The sequence below is a fragment of the Artibeus jamaicensis genome, unplaced genomic scaffold, assembly GCF_021234435.1.
Source record: "Artibeus jamaicensis isolate MK-2021 breed Jamaican fruit bat unplaced genomic scaffold, CSHL_Jam_final contig_387, whole genome shotgun sequence".
NCBI classification, from domain to species: Eukaryota; Metazoa; Chordata; class Mammalia; order Chiroptera; family Phyllostomidae; genus Artibeus; species Artibeus jamaicensis.
This window is the reverse complement of record NW_026521812.1, coordinates 42216165-42234541: the sequence shown is the minus strand read 5'-3', so window position 1 is coordinate 42234541 and position 18377 is coordinate 42216165. Positions and strand designations below refer to the sequence as shown.

Genomic DNA, 18377 nt, shown 5'->3' with positions numbered 1-18377 from the left:
TTTCGAATTGTTTTTTCAGTTTGTGAAATATGTCATTGGTACTTTACAAGGTATTGCATTGAATGTGTAAGTTGCTTTGGGTAGTATGGACATTTTGATGATGTTAATTCTTCTAGTCCGTGAACACGGTACATGTTTCCATTTGTTTGTGTCTTCCTTGATTTCTTTCTTCAGTGTTGTGTAGTTTTCTGTATACAGGTCTCTTACCTTTTTGGTTAGGTTTATTTCTAGGTTGTTTTTTTTTTGCTATATCAAATGGGATTTTTTCCTTGATTTCTGCTTCTGCTGTTTCATTGTTGGTATACAAAAATGCCTTTGATTTATGGATATTGACTTTGTTTCCCACTGTTTTGCCCAATTCATTTATTAGATCAAGCAGTTTTGGGATGGCGTTTATAGGATTTTCTATGTACATTATCATGTAATGTGCCAACAATGACAGTTTTGTTTCCGCCTTTCAGATTTGAATGCTTTTTATTTCCTTTTCTTGTCTGATCACTGTGGCTAAGACTTCCAATATGATATTGAATAGAAGTGGTGAAAGTGGACAATCTTGTCTTATTCCTGATCTTAGTGGAAAAGCTTTTAGTTTTTGTCCATTGAGTATGATATTGACTGTAGGTCTCTTATATATGGCCTTTGTTATGTTGAGGAATGCTCCCTCTATTCCCACTTTGCTGAGTGTTTTTAATTGTAAATGGGTGCTGTACCTTAACAAAAGCTTTTTCGCATCTATTGATATGATCATGTGACTTTTGACTTTGCTTTTGTTTATGTGATGTATTACATTTACTGATTTGCAAACATCGAACCATCCTTGCATCCCTGGGATAAATCCCACTTAGTCATGGTGTATGATCTATTTAATGTATTGTTGGATGCGGTTTGCCAATATTTTGCTGAGGATTTTAGCGTCTATGTTCATCAGTGATATTGGCCTGAAGTTTTCTTTCTTTGTTGTGTCTTTATCTGTTTTGGGGGTTAGGATGATGTTGGCTTAATAAAAAGTATTTGGGAGTCTTCCATCACTTTGAATTTTTTGGAATAGTCTGTGAAGGATAGGGGTTACCTCTTAAATGTTTTGTAGAATTCTTTTGTGAAACCATTTGGTCCAGGGCTTTTGTGTGTCAGGAGTTTTTTATTACTGCTTCAATTTCATCTGCAGTTGTTGGTCTGTTCAGGCTTTCTGCTGCTTCTTTATTGAGTTTTAGAAGATTATATTTTTCTAGAAATGTGTCCATTTCACCTAGGTTTTCAAATTTCTTGGCATACAGTTCTTCATAGTAATTTCTTACAATCACTTCTATTTCCGTGGTGTCAGTTGTAATCTCTCCTCTTTCATTTCTGATTGTGTTTATTTGTGTCCTCTCTCTTCTTTTCTTAATGAGCCTGCTTAAAGGCTTGTCGATTTTGTTTATCTTTTCAAAGAACCAGCTCCTGGATTCATCGATCCTTAGAATTGTGCTTTTCATCTCTATGTCATTTAGTTCTGCTCAGATCTTGGTTATTTTCTTCCTTCTACTTGCTCTGGGCTGTCTTTGTTGTTGTTCCTTGAGTTCTTGTAGGCATAGGGTTAGGTTGTTTGTTTGAAATGTTTCTATCTCTTTTAGGTAGGCCTGTATTGCTATGAACTTCCCTCTCAGGACTGCCTTCACTGTTTCCCATAAATTTTGAGTTGTTGTAAATTCATTTTCATTTGTTTCCAGAAATTTTCTGATTTCTTCTCTAATATCATTCTTGACCCATTCATTGTTTAATAGCATGCTATTCAATGTCCATGATTTTGAGTGTTTGGGGTTTTTTCTCATGGGGTTGGTTTCTAGTTTCAGTCCCTTGTGGTCAGAGAAAATATTTGGGATGATTTCATTTTGAGGCTTGTTTTGTGTCCTATCATGTGGTCTATCCTTGAAAATATTCCCTGTGCATTTGAAAAGAATGTGTATTTAGCTTCTCTGGGATGAAGGGCTCTCTCTATATAAGTTAAGCCCATTTTATCTAGGGCTTTTTTCAATGCCGCAATATCTTTGTTGATATTTTGCTTGGAAGATCTGTCCATTTTTGACAGTGGGGTGTTAAAATCCCCAACTATAATTGTGTTGCTGTCAATATCTTTCTTGAAGTCCTCTAAGATTTTCTTTATGTATTTGGGTGCTCCTATGTTGGGTGCATATATATTTACAATGTTTATGTCTTTTTGGTGGATTCTTCCCTTGAGTATTATGAAGTGACCTTCTGGGTCTCTCTTTATGGCCCTTTTTTTGAAGTCTATTTTGTCTAATATGAGTATTGCTACCCAGGCTTTTTTTTTCCTGTTCATTTGCTTGCGAAATTTATTTCCAGCCCTTTACTTTTAATCTGTGTAGGTTTTTTTTCCTGAGGTGGGTCTCTTGTAGGCAGCATATGTGTAGATCATGCTTTCTTATCCATTCAGCTATTCTATGACTTTTGATTGGAGCATTTAATCCATTTACATTTAAGGTTATTATTGATAGGTACTTATTCATTGTCATTTTCATACCTGTGCTCCTCTCTCTCTCTCTTTTCCTTCCTTTCCTTAAAGCATTTCCTTCAGCATGTCTTGCAGAGCTGGTTTGGTGGAGGCATATTCTTTTAGACTTCTTATTGTCTGAAAGCTTCTTATTTGGCCTTCTATCTTGATTGAGAGCCTTTCTGGGTAAAATAGCCTTGGTTGTAGTCCTCTGGTCCTCATTACTTGGAATATTTCTTGCTATTCTCTTGTGGCTTGGACCATTTCCATTGAGAAGTCAGTTGCTAACCTTATTGGGGCTCCTTTATACGTTATTTTCCTTTTTTCACTTGCTGCCTTTAAGATGCTGTCTTGGAATTTTGCCATTTCTATTATGATGTGTCTTAAAGTGGGCCTCTTTGGGTTCTCTTGATTGGGAGTCTGTATGTTTCCTGCATTTGTGGGACTTTTTCCTCTCATCAAATTAGGGAGGTTTTCCATCATTACTTTTTAAAATAGGTTTTCTACTCCTTTCTCTTCTTCTTCTTCTCCTTCTGGTATCCCTATTATTCAGATATTATTACATTTCATATTGTCTTGCATTTCTCTGAATCTCTCTTCATTCGTTCTGAGCCTCTTTTCTTTTTCTTGCTCTTTCTGGGTGTTTTTTTTTCTACTTTGTCCTCCAGTTTGCTGATCCAATCTTCTGCCTCATCAATTCTGCTTTTGATTCCCTCTACTCTTTTCTTCAGTTCAGATATTGTATTCTTCTTTTTCTCTTGGCCCTTATTAATATATTTTTTTTGTGGTGTTGATATAGTTTGCAGTGAGTTCAGTGTAGTTTCCCTGTAGTTTCTTGTAATTCGCTGCGAGTTCATAGAGCTTCCTGATAACCACTGCTTTGAACTCAATATCTGATAGTTGAGTTGCCTCTATTTCATTTAGCATTCTTTCTGAGGTTTCATCTTTTTCTTTCATTTGGGCTTCTTTGTCTTCCCATTGTTTGCGAGATTCTTCATGTTAGCCTTAGCTTCTTAAATTGATCTGTTCTGACTCCCTGGGTTTATGGTGTGAACTTCTGTGGTTGAATACCTGTGAAATTCAGTGGTACACTCTCCTTCAGGTATCCTAGTGTTCACTTTTTCACCTACTCTTTCTTGTGATTAGTTGGAGGGGTAAGGCAAAATGGTCTAAGACAGCAAGAAAATACTTTATGTTATTTGCAGTAGCAGCTGGTAAAGAAGAGATAGGAGATCCTTTGTCTATGTATAGTGTTAACGGAGATATTCCAACTAACTAGCCACTTTTTAGAAAGGATGGAAAGAAGATAAGACTCTTGTTGGGGAAGAAAGGACTGTGAGTTGGATCTACAAAGCAGTGAGGTTTGGGGAGGTCATATTCTGAGGTAAGGTGAGAATAAAGGATAGTAAATAGGTGTAGAGTGTGAGAGAATAGAATTAATCCATACAGTAATAGAGTTCAGGAAACTGTGAAGTGGGCTAAGATCTGGGAGGAGTGTTGTGTAGTACTTACAATAGTATGGAACAGCTATTATTTATAATACTATTAGAGCAACAATCATATGACAGAATCTATGAGATCTAGATACCAAGAATAGGGAGTATCAGACCTTGAGTAGTGTGCTAATGGAACACAGGTGAAGTGAAGGACAATAAATTAGCAATACACTATGAATGAGAGAACAGGGGAAACCTGTCACACAATACAACCAGCCAAGCAAAGAAGACTAAACAGAAAGAAGAGGAATACAAAAATATTATTCAAGTAAAAGATGTAAGAATAATGAAAAATAATGATACAAATATGCAATATCTTGCAGGTTCTCTGTAATAGCAAAGTGAAATTTATCTCTCTGTCTCAGCTGTTGGGATGCCCCCTCTTTGGGTCCAACTCTGGTCTTTTCACAGTTCCAGGTTTTTTTGTTTCATTTGTGGGTATTTCAAAAAAAAAAAGAAAGAAAGAAAAGAAAACAGACTAAGGAAAGTAGAAGAGATAAAATTGGAAAGAAAGGAAGGAGGAATAAAAGAAGAAAGAATAAAAAAGAAGCAAAAGGAATTGGGAGATTAAAAATAATAAAAATTAAAAATTACTTTAAAAAATCAAACAAATAAACAACAAACACACACAAAAATCCTCTTGCTGGTTTCAAACTGGCGAAACTGGTTTTTCTGTTCTGCTGGCTGTAGCAGGCTGATGGGTGGGTTTACAGATGTGGTCTCCGGGTCTCCTGAGGAGCTCATGCTTTCTTTGGGTCCCTGGGTGTGGTCCCTGGGTGTTCTACAAAGCTCTCTCTCAAAGTTGCGGGGGCGAGAGTGCCCAGCCAGGCCACCTCTGGTCACACGGGCTCAGTGCATAGTCTTCCCAGGGCTATGCATGGGTGCTCACAGCCCCGGTGTGTTTGTCACTCAGCCCTTACTTTCCTCTCTGTGACTTCAAGCAACCAGACCACTCTCAGTACTGTTCAAACCCTGCTTGGCCAGTGAGGGAGCACCAACCCAGCTCTCTCCCAAGAGCTCTGTGGCCAGCCCGGTGGACCCGGGTCTGGGGCTACAGCCTTCCTGGTCCCTGCGCTGATCCCTGTGCCCTTATTGTCCTGAAGCACTCTCCTTACTGACTGGTTTTTCAATGTCAGCTATTATAATTCTTGATCTCCTATTTTCATATATGCTGCGGTACTGTTGGCTGTCTGCTCTGTTCCTCCATAGATTGGCCAGGTTTCTCTCCCGTGTGTAGGGGGAAGTGGAATCTGCTCCCTCCTACCTAGCTGCCATTTTCTCTCTGTAGAACGTATTTAATGAAGCCATTGAGCAGCAGCAGGGCCCAAATGCACTTACCTGCACCTCTGTGCACAGGACCCCACTCGATTTTTACAGACAGAAGTTATGGGAACTTATCTTCCTGGTGCTGGAACCCTGGGCTGGGTGGTCTGGTGTGGGGCTCCCTTGCTCCTTGCTCCTGAGATATCTCTCCTGATTTTTATGGGACCACCTGTTCTGCGTGTCTGTGTCTCCATGCCTGTCTGCATGTCCCTGCCCCTTTTATCTGTCTGGATGAATGTGGCTTCTTTAATACCTTGGTTGGTGGATTTCTATATGGTTCAATTTTCTGATGATTCTGGTTGACACTTGTTTTGTAGTCTAGTTGTAATTTTTACTGTGCTTGTGAGCCGTGTTTACCGACACCTGCATCTTGTCTGGAAGAGGTAACACCTGTCAGCATTTTTTAAGCACCGCCCTGGGAGGAGACTGCACAGGCTCTACTTTACAGGGTCAAGTATGGTTCTTTGCTGGGATGTGTTGCCTTATAGAAATGCTTTAGGAATGTCCAGTGGGCTCTGGTCTAACCATTAGCCCAACTTATAACCTTGCAATCTCTCATTTAATGTCTATGTGGTCCTACCCACCTAGATGCAGGTAGGCTGCGTGCACCATCAGCTCTGATTGGGGTGCCTGGTTCCATCTCTGTGCAATGAGGGAATTATGTTTCTAAAGCTGTGCTTCTGAATCTTGGGATTGTCAGCCACTACTCGAGCGTGGGCCAGTTGGACTTTACCTTTGGTTTCTCAGATGCCTTTGTGGGAAAGGGATTGGGTGATGGGCTGTGAGGGTGACTTATCTGTATTGTTCTAGGAACCCTGGTTCCTAGGAATAGGAGGAAGAAAGACATAAGAACAGATAACTAATGAGACCCTTATGGTCCAGGCCAGAGCAGAGGTTGGTGTTGTGGGGGGGTATACCCTCTTTTGGAGTTCGTGCATTGAAGAGAAAGAAGATAGAATCACACTGCAGTTGGGAATTTCAAGCTGAAATTCAAATAGGTCAGTAGGCCTCCCTCTGTACAAACTGGTCACCATGAGTCTTTGGATCTGTGGCACTGGCTGGCAGCTGCTGGAGTGCCCCTCTGGCTGCTCATTCTGGCTGTGCTGCTGTTTGTGAGTGTGTATGTGTGTGTCTGTGTCTGCATACACTCATTTTTCAGGATTTATAAGCATTTTTAAAATTTTTCCTTAATGTGTGAGTCCTATGCTTGAGCTGGCAGTCACTTGGAAAGCTCATCAGCTGATGTTTACCCATCAATATGGAAATAAAGGTTGTCCAATTCCAAGGTAACAGCCCCCTTGGTTGCGTACCCATCATAACCCACCAAGGATATTAATGAAGAGCCTTTATTCACTCCATAGAAAGGTCCATGTCCCAGGACATGTCTTTAAGCTTGTCTTTAGGAAGCAAACAGTGAACCTAGGAGTGGCGTGGGCATCCATGCTGCAGGAGGAAAGACTGGATCGTCGAAGAAGGGATGAGAGTGTTGGGAACATGGATGGGAGCAGGGGTAATGTTTAGACAGCCATTAAAAGCACCTGGGGCTTCTCATCATGCTCCTTCTTTTTGGGTTTGAGATATCTTTGCATCCCTCTCCCCCCAGGAGTTGGCCTAAACTACCCTGTGTACAAGTAAACTTCCTTTTCAAGTGTGGCTTTGAGATGAGGTCATATCTTTTCATTATTGTTGGTAAGGGTGCTTTCAGCTGCTTAAAAGAGCAATTAGTCTCTATTTCTACTCCAGGAAGCTGGTTAGGATGTTTCCTCTTGAGGAAGTTATTTTTAAAGATGCCATTATGATGAAGCATTCAACACTCAGAAAATAAGGGTGGGGGGCTGCACAAGAGCGGAGGTACAGAAGGCAGCTGCTCCTCCCAGGGCTGGCCAAGTTCATCAGACAGACAGCAGCTGCCTGCCTCCAGCACCCCCACACGCAAATGGTGCCAGGCAACCTTGCCCTCACTGCCTGTTATGACCCAGATATTCCTCACTGTGATGAGAATATCAGACTGTGGGGGCAGCTACCCAGACATGCTGGCAGCTTCCAAATGGTGAAACAGTGACAGCTTGTTTCTGAAAAGCTCAGAAAGGCAACCTTGGGTTTTGATAATGGAGCCTAAACATGATCGTGCCTCAGGACAGCCTTCCGCTTGCTGTGGGTAATTGTGCATTCGGTGGTGCAATCCGATTGCTTTGAAACTCAGATGAAAAAAATATTGTGGGCTTTTGCGAGGGTGCTAAGTGACAGCCTTAAAAGAGAGGCCGTAAGTTCTGTCCTCCAAACTTACCTTTGGGATTCGAGAACTGAGAAAAGCAGTGGAAACAGAATCCCGTCCCCCACACCCCACCTTTTATGCCAAGGCTACCTAAATGGTGGCTGCCGAGGAGCGGTCGTCCGGCGTTTCATTCTACCTCCCCGGAGAGCCCCTGGGGGTATTACTCACTCAGAACCTCTGGCTCTGATACTCACCTGCTCTTGTCTCCAGGTGTTTGTCGGAGCAAAGGACAGCCTTTCCACTTTCAGGGTCTCCACACACAGGAATCTCATCACCTCTGGTCTTTCTCCACCCCTAAATGGTTCATACAGACGAACAGGGGTGGTGGAATGGGGAGAAAGAGAAGGAATGAAAAAAGACTTTTTCTCTGCCAGATAAGCGGTATTTCTTGTATCGTACTCTTTCACAGATATATTTTATTCGGCAGTCCCTGGCCTCTGTGAGCATGGTGTTCATGTTTCTTTCTGACCTGAGAGAGTGACAGGAAGGCCACGGATGGGGGCCGGCACTGTGCACAGACGTGCAGAACAGCATAGCCCAGGGCTTAGACAGAACATGGAAAACCTCTCCCAGCTTTATTTTTATTGTTTTATGTACTCTTTGCTACTTTTCTATTAACTCTTTTGACACTAGATGAAGCCTGGTGCTTCCTTCTGCTCTATTTATTACATTGTCCATAATACTGATTTCCAGTAAAATGATGTGACCAGAGCAGACTTCATTATATTTCCCTTAAACAAAAAGGAAGACAGACTATTGTCATATTTTTGATGGAACAGCATGAATTCCATGATGTACATGTTTCTCATTGTAACTTTAAAGCCATCTGATGTGGATCCTGGCTCCTGGGGTCCGTGGTGTTATGGATGAGACAAGACAAATTCACATGGACTACTGAGTCCTGTGGAGGAAAAAGGATGGTGTGGCTTCTCTCTCAAGGGGAGAAAAGGCCTTGGAGTGCCTCGGCCACCCTCTCAAGAGGAGGGCACTTTGACAGGCTTTTATTGGCTTCCATGTGCATAGGAATAAAGCTTATCAATCACTGTCAAGCAGAAATGATTAAACAAGAGATAACATTCAAAGAACTCTGAGGCCTTATTCTGAGTCAGGGTCAGATAGTTAAAGGGCCATAAAACTTTGGGAAAACAAACTTATTTCAGGCTTGGACCCTTATCATTTAAATTGAGGGTATTAGTGAAGTAGGTTTCATGGGATTTTATGCATTCTTTCTTAGGCCTGATCACTCTAGGGTACCCGCCCTTTCCAGCACAGGGCGGCACCCACTTCCAGCATTGTTTCAGGCTTAAGACATTGTTTCAGGCTTGAGTCAGGCAGGGGAAGTAAGGCAGCCAGGAGATTAGGAGACTTCTTTCAGACAGAATGAGGACTCAGGCTATGCCAAAGCTGAGGGGTGAGGGTCCATCACCCCCTTTTTCTATAGCCCCTCAAGTCCTTCCCTGAGGGCCCCTTCATGACTGTGTCTCTTAGGTCATCCCTCTTTTGAGGAATCTTACCCATCATTGGCTAACCAGACATCTGCCTGGGGCCACGTAGGGTGAAGAGAAAGGGGGCAGAGGTGGTTCCCCTACAAGGAAGATAAGCTTTGTCTCCTAAGTGACTTATCGTCCCAAAATTCTTTACTAAGCCTTAGCTGTGGGGGTTTCAGCTTCTGAAACCAGGCAGGGCAGTTCCCAACATCTGTCACGTAAACAAATGCCTTCTGAGTTATTTTTATTATAATTTCATTCATTTTTCTAGAACACATAGATCAATTACCTACATGGTGAATTTGGTGGAACCTGCTGACAGGGGAGTTGGTGATGTCGAAAGAACAAACCTAGACTTTTCTATCCCAGACCAGCATTTCTTATTTAATAATAATAGTCCTGGCTACTATTTATTGATCTAACCTGGGCCCTGGCTACTCACATGTTATGTAATATCACATTTAGTCTTCAATGGCAATTTCACAAAGTAGGTACTGATATCATCTTCATTTTCTTGGTGGAAAAGTTGAAGCTCAGATCACTTTTGTCCATAGCTCTAGAGGAGGGATTGGCAAACTCTTTCTATAGAAGACCAGAAAGTAAATATTTTAGCCTTTGGGAAATACTATGTCATAATACTCAGCTCTGCTATTGTAATACTAGAGAAGCAAAAAAAAAAAAAAAAAACCCCACAAAAACAAAAAACAAAGCCAAGCAAGGGATACTGTGTTGAATAAAACTTTATTTATGACACCAGTATTTGAATTTCATATAATTTTCTCATGTCACAAAATATTACTATTCTTTTGACTTTTTCCAACCATTAAACACTGTAAAAATCATTCTTCACTTGCAGTCTATGAAAACAGGTGGTGGGCGGGATTTGCCGACCCTGCTGTAGATGATGAGCATATGCAGGGAGGAGGGATCGGCTAGCACAGGTGGCAGGAAGGGCACTCCCACCAGAGGGAACAGCACGTGTGCAGGTAGCAGAGCTCAGAGCGTGTCTGAGCAAATGCAGTCAATGAAAGTACAGTTTGATAGGGCATGTGGGACGGTCAGTGGAGACATTAGGCCCAAGTCGTGACCTTTTAGGACATTTTAAGGATTTTGGACTTTGTCCTTAGATCAATAAGGAAACATTAAAGTATTAAGCAAAAGAATGACAGGGACAATTTGTTTTTTTTTTAAAGGTCATTGGCTGATGTGTAGGGAAAGCGTTGCAATAAGTTCAGAAGAGTAGAAGCAAAAACACCAGTTTCAAGAAGTGGTCCAGGTGGGTGTTGATGGTGGCTGTTAGTGACTGCAGCTGGAACCATGTCCTGGCAGTCGGGTGACCTGGGTGACCCCGGTGACGGGTTTTGCAGATGGGGTCAGCGTGGCTGGGAGAGGGGAGAGTCTTGCCTGGCCGCACAAGAAGTGCAGGTAGAGCAACCACAAAGCCCTGGTCTTCCAACTTCATATGCACTGACTCATTCCCTGTTTGGTGTGAAATTTGTAACATTCCCAAATAGAAATTATGTTTATCCTAATCCACCATTTGTCTCTGAACCCTATAACTGAAGAGCAACTCCTCTCTCTGTCTCTCATAAAATTCTCATAAATGAGGATAGTACCTCTTAGGTCTGTGTTGTTAATTCTCATTTCCTGAGGAAATTAATTTTGAAGTTGAGGGAAATAGCCCTCTTGTTCAAATAAGAGAGCAGCCAAAGATGATATACTGCGGTGATGGTCTTATGTTATTTTTGTGCTGGCATTAGAAAGGTAGCTGAATACTTATTTAAAGGTCAGCTATTCTAAAATTTGTGTAGCTTTCTTTCTCAAATGAGAACTGGTACATTCTCTTCTACTTTGGAGGAGTAATTCACCTGGCGCCGCACTCGGAGTCATGCTCAGACCCTGACGCTGGCACGCAGCTCTGGGTCAGGGCACCCCCTTTCTTGAACGAGGTGGTGCTGAGGGGGTGAGTCTGTTTCTGTAGCAGGTGGGGAGGAGGGAAAGGGGAGACTCGTGCCTTGGCGCAGAAGCATGGCAGAGGGTTTGCTTCAGTTTCTCTGGGGGTCGTGCTCTAGAGGTGGCTGATGCTGACCTGTGGTAGGGGTGGGAGAGGGGGAACCTCAGAGGGAGTTTGGTGGGTGGGCCCCAGCGGTAGTGACTGCTCAGTGAATCTTAGTTTTGGCTGGTATTTCATTCAAATTACACTTTTTGTCAGGTTTTATTCCTTCCCCGTTGTAAGGGAAGGCCTGTGGTGTCCTGGTGTCTCAAGCATCTCCTCCTATCCCATGTCAATCAGGTGTTTCATCAACAAAAAGTATTTATTCATGAAAAAGAAAAGGTTTCCACCCAGGGCATTCACACCGGCCAGCCATATGCACAGTCTGGCCTGCGTGCCAAGGTGGAGGAGTCTTTACAGAGGGGAAGAGGGAGTTAAGAGGCGGGGACATTAGAACCACAGAGCTTTATTATGAACTTAGAATTCTTCCTGTAGAGTTCTTGAGTGCAGGGTTCTTGGGATTACACAGAGTGTGAGAACTTCTGTAGGCCCTAGCTCAGCACAGACCCTCCCGACTTGCGACTTGCATTTGCTCCAAGTCCCAGTTCGTCTTTACCCCCCATGGTGTGCAGTGCCTTGTCTACAGCAGGCACTCGGTATTGAATACTGGCGCTGCTGACTTGTCACCGTTGGTGTCCGTGCTGCATCGTGCAACCTGTTCTCTCAAACAAGTCAGAATTTTCTAATCTGAAATCATCGGAGAGAAGACACTTGGAACGTTCTGAAAACAGGACAAACTTTAGGAGTGGGCGAGAATGAGACTTCCATTGAGGATCTTCTCCCACTTTTCTGCTTTTCTTGTCCACTTCTCTTTTTTCCACCCCATTCCATTGACTTAGGCTGCATGTTTTTATTGTTGCACAGCAGGGGCTCAGTAGAGAAAAACTGAGTTAGTTCACTTCTGATTCTGATTTTATTCATTCTGTGTCAGCTCTTCACCTGCTCACACAGGTCCAGGTGGTGCGGCTGAAGATGTACACTCAGAGACATTGATGCGCTCCCTCCTTCCTTCCCTTCCCTCTTTCATCAGTTCTCGGAAGTTGACTATGTGCCAGGCACGGGGTTAAATTTTGGGGGACAATGACAGAAAAAGGCATGGTGTCCAACACCAAATACATTCCGTTCTCGTGGCAAGAGAAAAGGAAAGAACGGTCATTTGGTGTGAGGTATGGGCCCCCATGCGGGCCTCTCCCTGACCAGGTGGATAAGACCTCCCTGAGGGCTTTTTCTGCTGAACTCCCAAGAGTGGTCAAGGGCAATCAGAGTACCTGCGTAGTTGCAGATGAATTAACAGGTTCTGCACTTGCCTCTCTCCATTTGTGCAGAGTGGAGATGGCTGCCCAGAGGTTAATTTCTAACAGAACGTCTCAGCAGTCTGCAGCTAATTCTGACTACACCTGGGAATATGAGTACTACGAGATTGGACCTGTTTCCTTTGAAGGACTGAAGGCTCATAAATGTAAGTCTTATACAACTCTCCATTGTGAGCATAATATGAATCTGTCTTAACCTGTGAAATCTCCAGTGATTACTTATTCCGAACATTCTCTCTTATAGAATCTGTTCACCAAAACCTCAAACAACACCTCCTCCAAACACAGACCGGTTGCTCAGGGATGGTAATACATGAGGGCCTTGGTGATTCTGAGTGACAAGGAACTTGAAAGATTCGCTTAGTGGGGGAACATGAACCAATATCATTCTTAAACCGAGATGTTTTATTAAAACACTAACAATTCCAGCTCTCCCAAACTGTGTGGACATTTGGATTATCAAAAGGTGACAAAAGTGGAATCTGGAACTCGTAATTGAAGAACCTTGTTTTGTAACATATGGTCAACAGCATCTCTCTGCTCCCTTGGTTTTCTGGAGCTGGGGCAGTGGTCTATCTGTGTGTGTTCATGACGATGGGCAAGAATAGCCTGCAACCCTTCCTAATTCTGTGTTTTGTGGGTTGTGTGGTGTGCTGTTGGAGTGACTGATGACCCAGCACAGAGGAAGGAAAAATAATCCTGTGAAAGGTTACTGTCCACCGCCAGTCATAGCTGAATGCTGGCTGGCCGGTAGGAAGCTTCTTCGTGTCCGTAAACAGAATCGACGGAATAAGCGGAAACAGCTGCCCACTCCCAGGTCCTACTGTGGCTACACCATCAATACTCTCGAGATGGTTGCTTGTTTCAGAATGAATATCCACAGCACTGCCAACATTTTAGGTCTGTGACTGGTTCAGACTAATGGGACACCTTAGAAAGTATATGACAGGTTAGAATTGGAGAGGCAAATGTGGCAAAGGAGGTGCTTTCGTTCTTTTAGCGTTTCCTGGCCGATACCATGCTGACCTGTCTCCGCATTTGTGATCCTACCCACCCATTTGCTGCTCCTGTGCAAGGGGGACTTTCTTTTTTTAGCTTTTTAAAGGTTTCCATTAAAGGTCTCCTTTAATTGACAAATATATATGTAATGTACTTAAAATGTACAGTGAGGATTTGGATATTTGTGTACATTATGAAAGGATTTCCCTCATTGAATTTATTAACATATTAATAACCTCAGATATTAATTAATTTATTTATGACAACATTTAAGTTCTATTCTCTTATAAATTTCAATTATACAATACAGTGTAATTAGCTATACTTATTCATTTTATAGCTGAAAGTTTATACCGTTTTACCAGCATCTCCCTGTTGCCCCCACTCCTTACTCAGCCCCTGGCAACCACTTTTCTACTCTCTGTCACTAGGAGTTTATTATTCTTTTTAGATTTAGATTACTTTTGGGATATATATCCATCAGTGAGATTGCTGGTTCTATGGTAGTTATATTTTAAATTTCTTGAAGAACATCCATACTGTTTTCCACAGTGGCTGAACCAGTCTGCATTCCCACCAACAGTGTACAAGCGTCCCTTTTTCTCCCTATCCCCGCCCGCATTTATCTCTAGTGTCTTGACAACAGACATCTTAACAGGTGTGAGGTAATAGCTCATTGTGGTTTTGATTGGCATTTCCCTGACAATTAGTGACAGAGTACCTTTTCATGTACCTGCTGGCCATTAGGATGTCTTCTTTGGAAAAAATATCTCTTTAGGTCCTTTGCCCATTTTTAAATTGGGTTTTTTTTTTTTTTTTTTGCTATTGAGTTGTATTAACCCCTTATCAGGTATGTGGTTTGCTAATATTTGCCCATTCTGTATGCTGCCTTTTCATTTTTTTTGCTGTGCAGAAGCTTTTTAATTTGATATTGTACCATTTGTTTATTTTTGTTTTTGTTACTTTTGCTTTTGGTGTCAAATTCAAAGAATCATTTCCAAGACCTGTGTCAAGGAGCTGGCCTCCTGTGTCTACGACCACTACTTAAAACTCTACTGGGTAAATAACTCACCTCTCTTTCTTTAAGATCCGTTTCTGGAGATTTATCTTATTCTTTTGTTTGAAGCATATACCTCTATTTCTTCATTTTCCTTGACTCTGTGTGAGGTTTCCAGGCATTAGATACAAAAGCCACCTCTGCCAGTCTTGGTGGAGTGGCCTTGCACAGGAGATGAACCCTGTCGTTCAGCCAGCCCTGTTGTCTCTCGAACTTCGATGACCGTCCAAGCAGCCGTCTTTGTTTTCAGTGGCTCCCAGGAGTTGGGGTGTGTCAAGTCCTTTCTGTGTCTCAAAGTGGGGGAACATGGTCAGCACTTAGATGCAGTCCAATTAGAAGCCAGACCCTCAGGCAGCAGCTAGGAAAGTATGTAGTTAAATCTTTCCAGGGAGAAACTGGAAGATGGGCCTTATGTATAGACATGAGGGGAACTGCACTTGTTAAGAACTGCTTCTTCGTTTACTGCAGTCCTGTGGGACTCGGGAATGCAATCTGCACTGCCTGTCAGAGCCAGGAGATCCCTTGGGCAGCTGCTGCAAAAGCTGGGCCACCAGACCTGTGCACAACCTCCTTCCAGGGCGATATGGCAACATGGTTTTATTATTGGAGTGGGGTGGAGGGAGAGGGATGCGGAGGTGTCCAAAGGCTTCTCTGGGAAGGACCACAGCCGGCCCCTAACTGCCTGCTAAATTAGAAGCCTGACCCTAAGGCAGCATCTTTTAGAGTAAGCCAGGTAAACCCCTTTCAAAGAAAGACAGGGAGGTGGGTGTTTTTGCCAGGTTCCTCCGCACTGAGCCCTGGAGGACAGCCATGGTAGGTAGGGCCTGTGGGCTCGTGAAGGCCTGCTTTTTGTTTGCTGTAGTCTTGGGGTTCTCATGGATGCAAGATGTTTTGGGGGCTCATCTCTAGTGAGAGTCTTAAAAGTTGAGGCTCCAGATGTACAATCCAAACCCTTCCCTCCCTGGGGAGAAGGTGGGAATTAGGGTTCTGCCCCGATTGTATGTTGTCATGCTGGTGGTGGGGTTCGTGGCAAATGTGTGTCTCAGCATTTTCCTACCCATTTAGGTGTGGGAGTGTTCTTATTTGCCGGATGTGCAGGAGCTGACCCGCTGTTTCCGGATCTCTTTCAGAGGAAACTGCTCCATGTGTAGCCCTGTGTTTGGTGCACCCATGTATGTAGAGGGAGCTCTGGAGTTTCCTTGTTTCCCTCTTGGTCAGCTCCCCCCTTCAGCTAATTAAGTGGCTTAAGCTCTGTTTCCATTCCCCTGCGCGGAAGGACCGTAACCACCCAGGGCTCGTATATACGACTTAGATGCCACTTTTCACCGGTGGCTGCAGCAGAGCCTTCAGCCGGGCAGTTGAGGGGCGGACAGTAACACTCCCGCCAGTTCCCACCCTCTGCTCTCCGTCAGTGGGTCCTCGAAGGGCTTCAGAATTACTCACTTCCCGGACAGGGCTTTCTATTTTTGTTCCTTAAGAAATCATTAACTAAACTACATATGCTTTCCCCCTGAAGTGAGTAGTAATAATGAGAGTTTTCACTCATTCCTTTCTTGATGTCTGCTCAGGACTTCTTTGTGGAAATTAAAAAAAAAAAAGAAGGACCTGGAACCTGGTAGGATATGTTGCCGTTGGCCGTCCGATGGAGGGCTGTTTGTGGCTGGCTGTGAGCCTTCCCTTCTTCAGTTACTTCAGTTCTTTAATCTGCTGTTTTCCTGGGACAGTCTTCAAGTAAGGGCACTTGCTTATTAAGAATTTTAGTGGATATCAAAATGACTGGACAAATAGCCATATATATATATATATACATATATACATATATATATGTATATATATATATATATACATATATATATAGTAATATGGGCTTTTATACCTTGGTGACATATATTTTATTTTCGTGTTGGTTTGCTCTGGCCTCTTGTCCTTAATTTAAGGGGCAGAAAAGACAGACCTGCTGCTGTAATTTTGCTTGGTCACATTTCCAGAGACCACTGAAAATGTTTTTAAAGCATATTACATTCTAGAATTGCATATAGCTGGAAAAATTTTCTGCAAAACACAGGCAGACGTGCGACACGTTCCATCCTTACATACCATACCACTGCCGAGAAGCGCACCTGGTAGTTTTAACACTCCCATCAGGAGAAACCAGAACTGCCTGGTTGAGTCCTTACTGTTCTGATTCAGTAAGAGATTTGGTTAATGTGAATGTCCTTAGCTTCAGGACATTGAATGACAATAAATAAGAGATGTAAGAAAGAATAAAACACTTTAAAAAATCCTCCCTACATTTAGAAAAATAAAAAAGGAGTCAGGTTTTTTAAATGTCACTGTGCCCTGGGGCTCAACTCTGGACCTCTGTGTTTTTCTGCCTACACTCATTCATCCATCTCTTGGGTGTGAATATCATGTATATGCTGATGACTCTCAAATTCCACTGAATTCCTCCCCTCCCCTGTCTCCTCAGATGTCTGACAGGTTTCAGTGTAACAGATCCCAAACTGAGCTCACAACGTGCCTGCTTCTCCTACAGTCAACCCCAATAGAAAATAGTAAACTATTTTACTGTGTACATCCGTGTAGTTTCTTCTATTTTTAAAATGATATGATTCTGACCTTCAAGTATGTCTCCTTGTTTTGCTGAGCAAAATTCAAAGCCAGTGAGGTTCAAGTTCAAAGGAAGAAAAGGAAAACATTTCAAGGTCAGGACAACAAGGTTCATAGCCATTATCTTCATTCATTTGCTTTACCTGTAACACCTGACAATTGACAATAATAGCTATATCCTTAACTGGATTAAGTTCTCCTGCCTGCTAAAATTGAGATTCCTACCTTCAAAGGGTCTTTCGTCTGAGAAACAGACTTTGATCGTCATTCAAATTTTCTTTTGCCCTTGGTTTTTAATCTGGTATTAAACCATACAACCTATCAGAAGTGGACATATGTCTGACATACTTGTGGCACTAATGGAGTGGACACTCATTCATTCAGCACATGTGTACTGAGTGCCTATTTTGTGCAGTACTATTTTAAGCATTGGAGATACAAGAGTGAACAGAAAAGACAAAAACACCTACTCTTATAGACCTTGCCTTGTAATGGGAGAGACATACAATAATCAAATTAAATAATCAAACTATGTCAGATGGTGATAAAAAAAGGAAAAATAAAATAGGGACAGAATGAGGAGTGTGGAGACAAAAGTATAGTGTGGCCATGGAAGGCCTTAGTGACAGAAGACCTTAAAGAAGTAAGAAATTGAGCTGTAAGATAGCTGGGGAAGAACATTCCAGAAACTTCTCTATGCAATTGTGAAATGCAACCTGCAAGTAACAACAAAGAGACCAGCCTGGGACCAGAGGAGTCATTAAGAGGCAGAGCATCAGGAGATGAAGTCAGGTAACGGAGAAGAGGGTGTCAAGGCTAAGGACTTCGGCTTTTTTGGTGGTGGCGGGGGAGTCATTTGAGGGTTTGGAGAAGAGGAGTGGCCTCTGGCTTAGCTTTCAGTAAATCCACTCTGCAGCCAAGGAAGGCAGGGGCTGAGACTGGAAGCCATGAGGATTGGCCCATGGTGGGTGGGCAGTGAGGTAATGAGAAGTTTCTAATTCTCGATAGGATTTGTCAATGGTTGGCAGTGGGGTGAGAGAGAAAAAAAAGAGCCCAGGATGACTGGGTGTGTGACCTGAGTAATTGCTAGGATAACTTGCCATTCATTAGCTGAGATGGGGTCGACTGTAGGAGAAGCAGGCACGTTGTGAGCTCAGTTTGGGATCTGTTACGTTGAAACCTGTCAGACATCTGAGGAGACAGGGGAGGGGAGGAATTCAGTGGAATTTGAGAGTCATCAGCATATACATGATATTCACACCCAAGAGATGGATGA

The 18377-nt window shown here is 42.7% G+C and overlaps 1 protein-coding gene across 4 annotated transcripts in view; it reads left to right on the top strand.

Moving 5' to 3' along the window:
* Nucleotides 1–18377, top strand: part of MRAP2 (melanocortin 2 receptor accessory protein 2) — a 45871-nt gene that overhangs the window by 13238 nt on the left and 14256 nt on the right. For 2 of the 4 annotated variants that reach the window (XM_037144052.2, XM_053664876.1), the window contains exons 2-3: nucleotides 10263–10345; nucleotides 12448–12581. In XM_037144052.2, the coding sequence (XP_036999947.2) occupies nucleotides 12455–12581 (127 nt within the window). In that variant the 5' untranslated portion in view covers nucleotides 10263–10345; nucleotides 12448–12454. Of the gene's footprint in view, nucleotides 1–10262; nucleotides 10346–12447; nucleotides 12582–18377 lie in introns of those variants that run through there. The other 2 variants (XM_037144053.2, XM_037144054.2) reach the window with 2 other exon arrangements.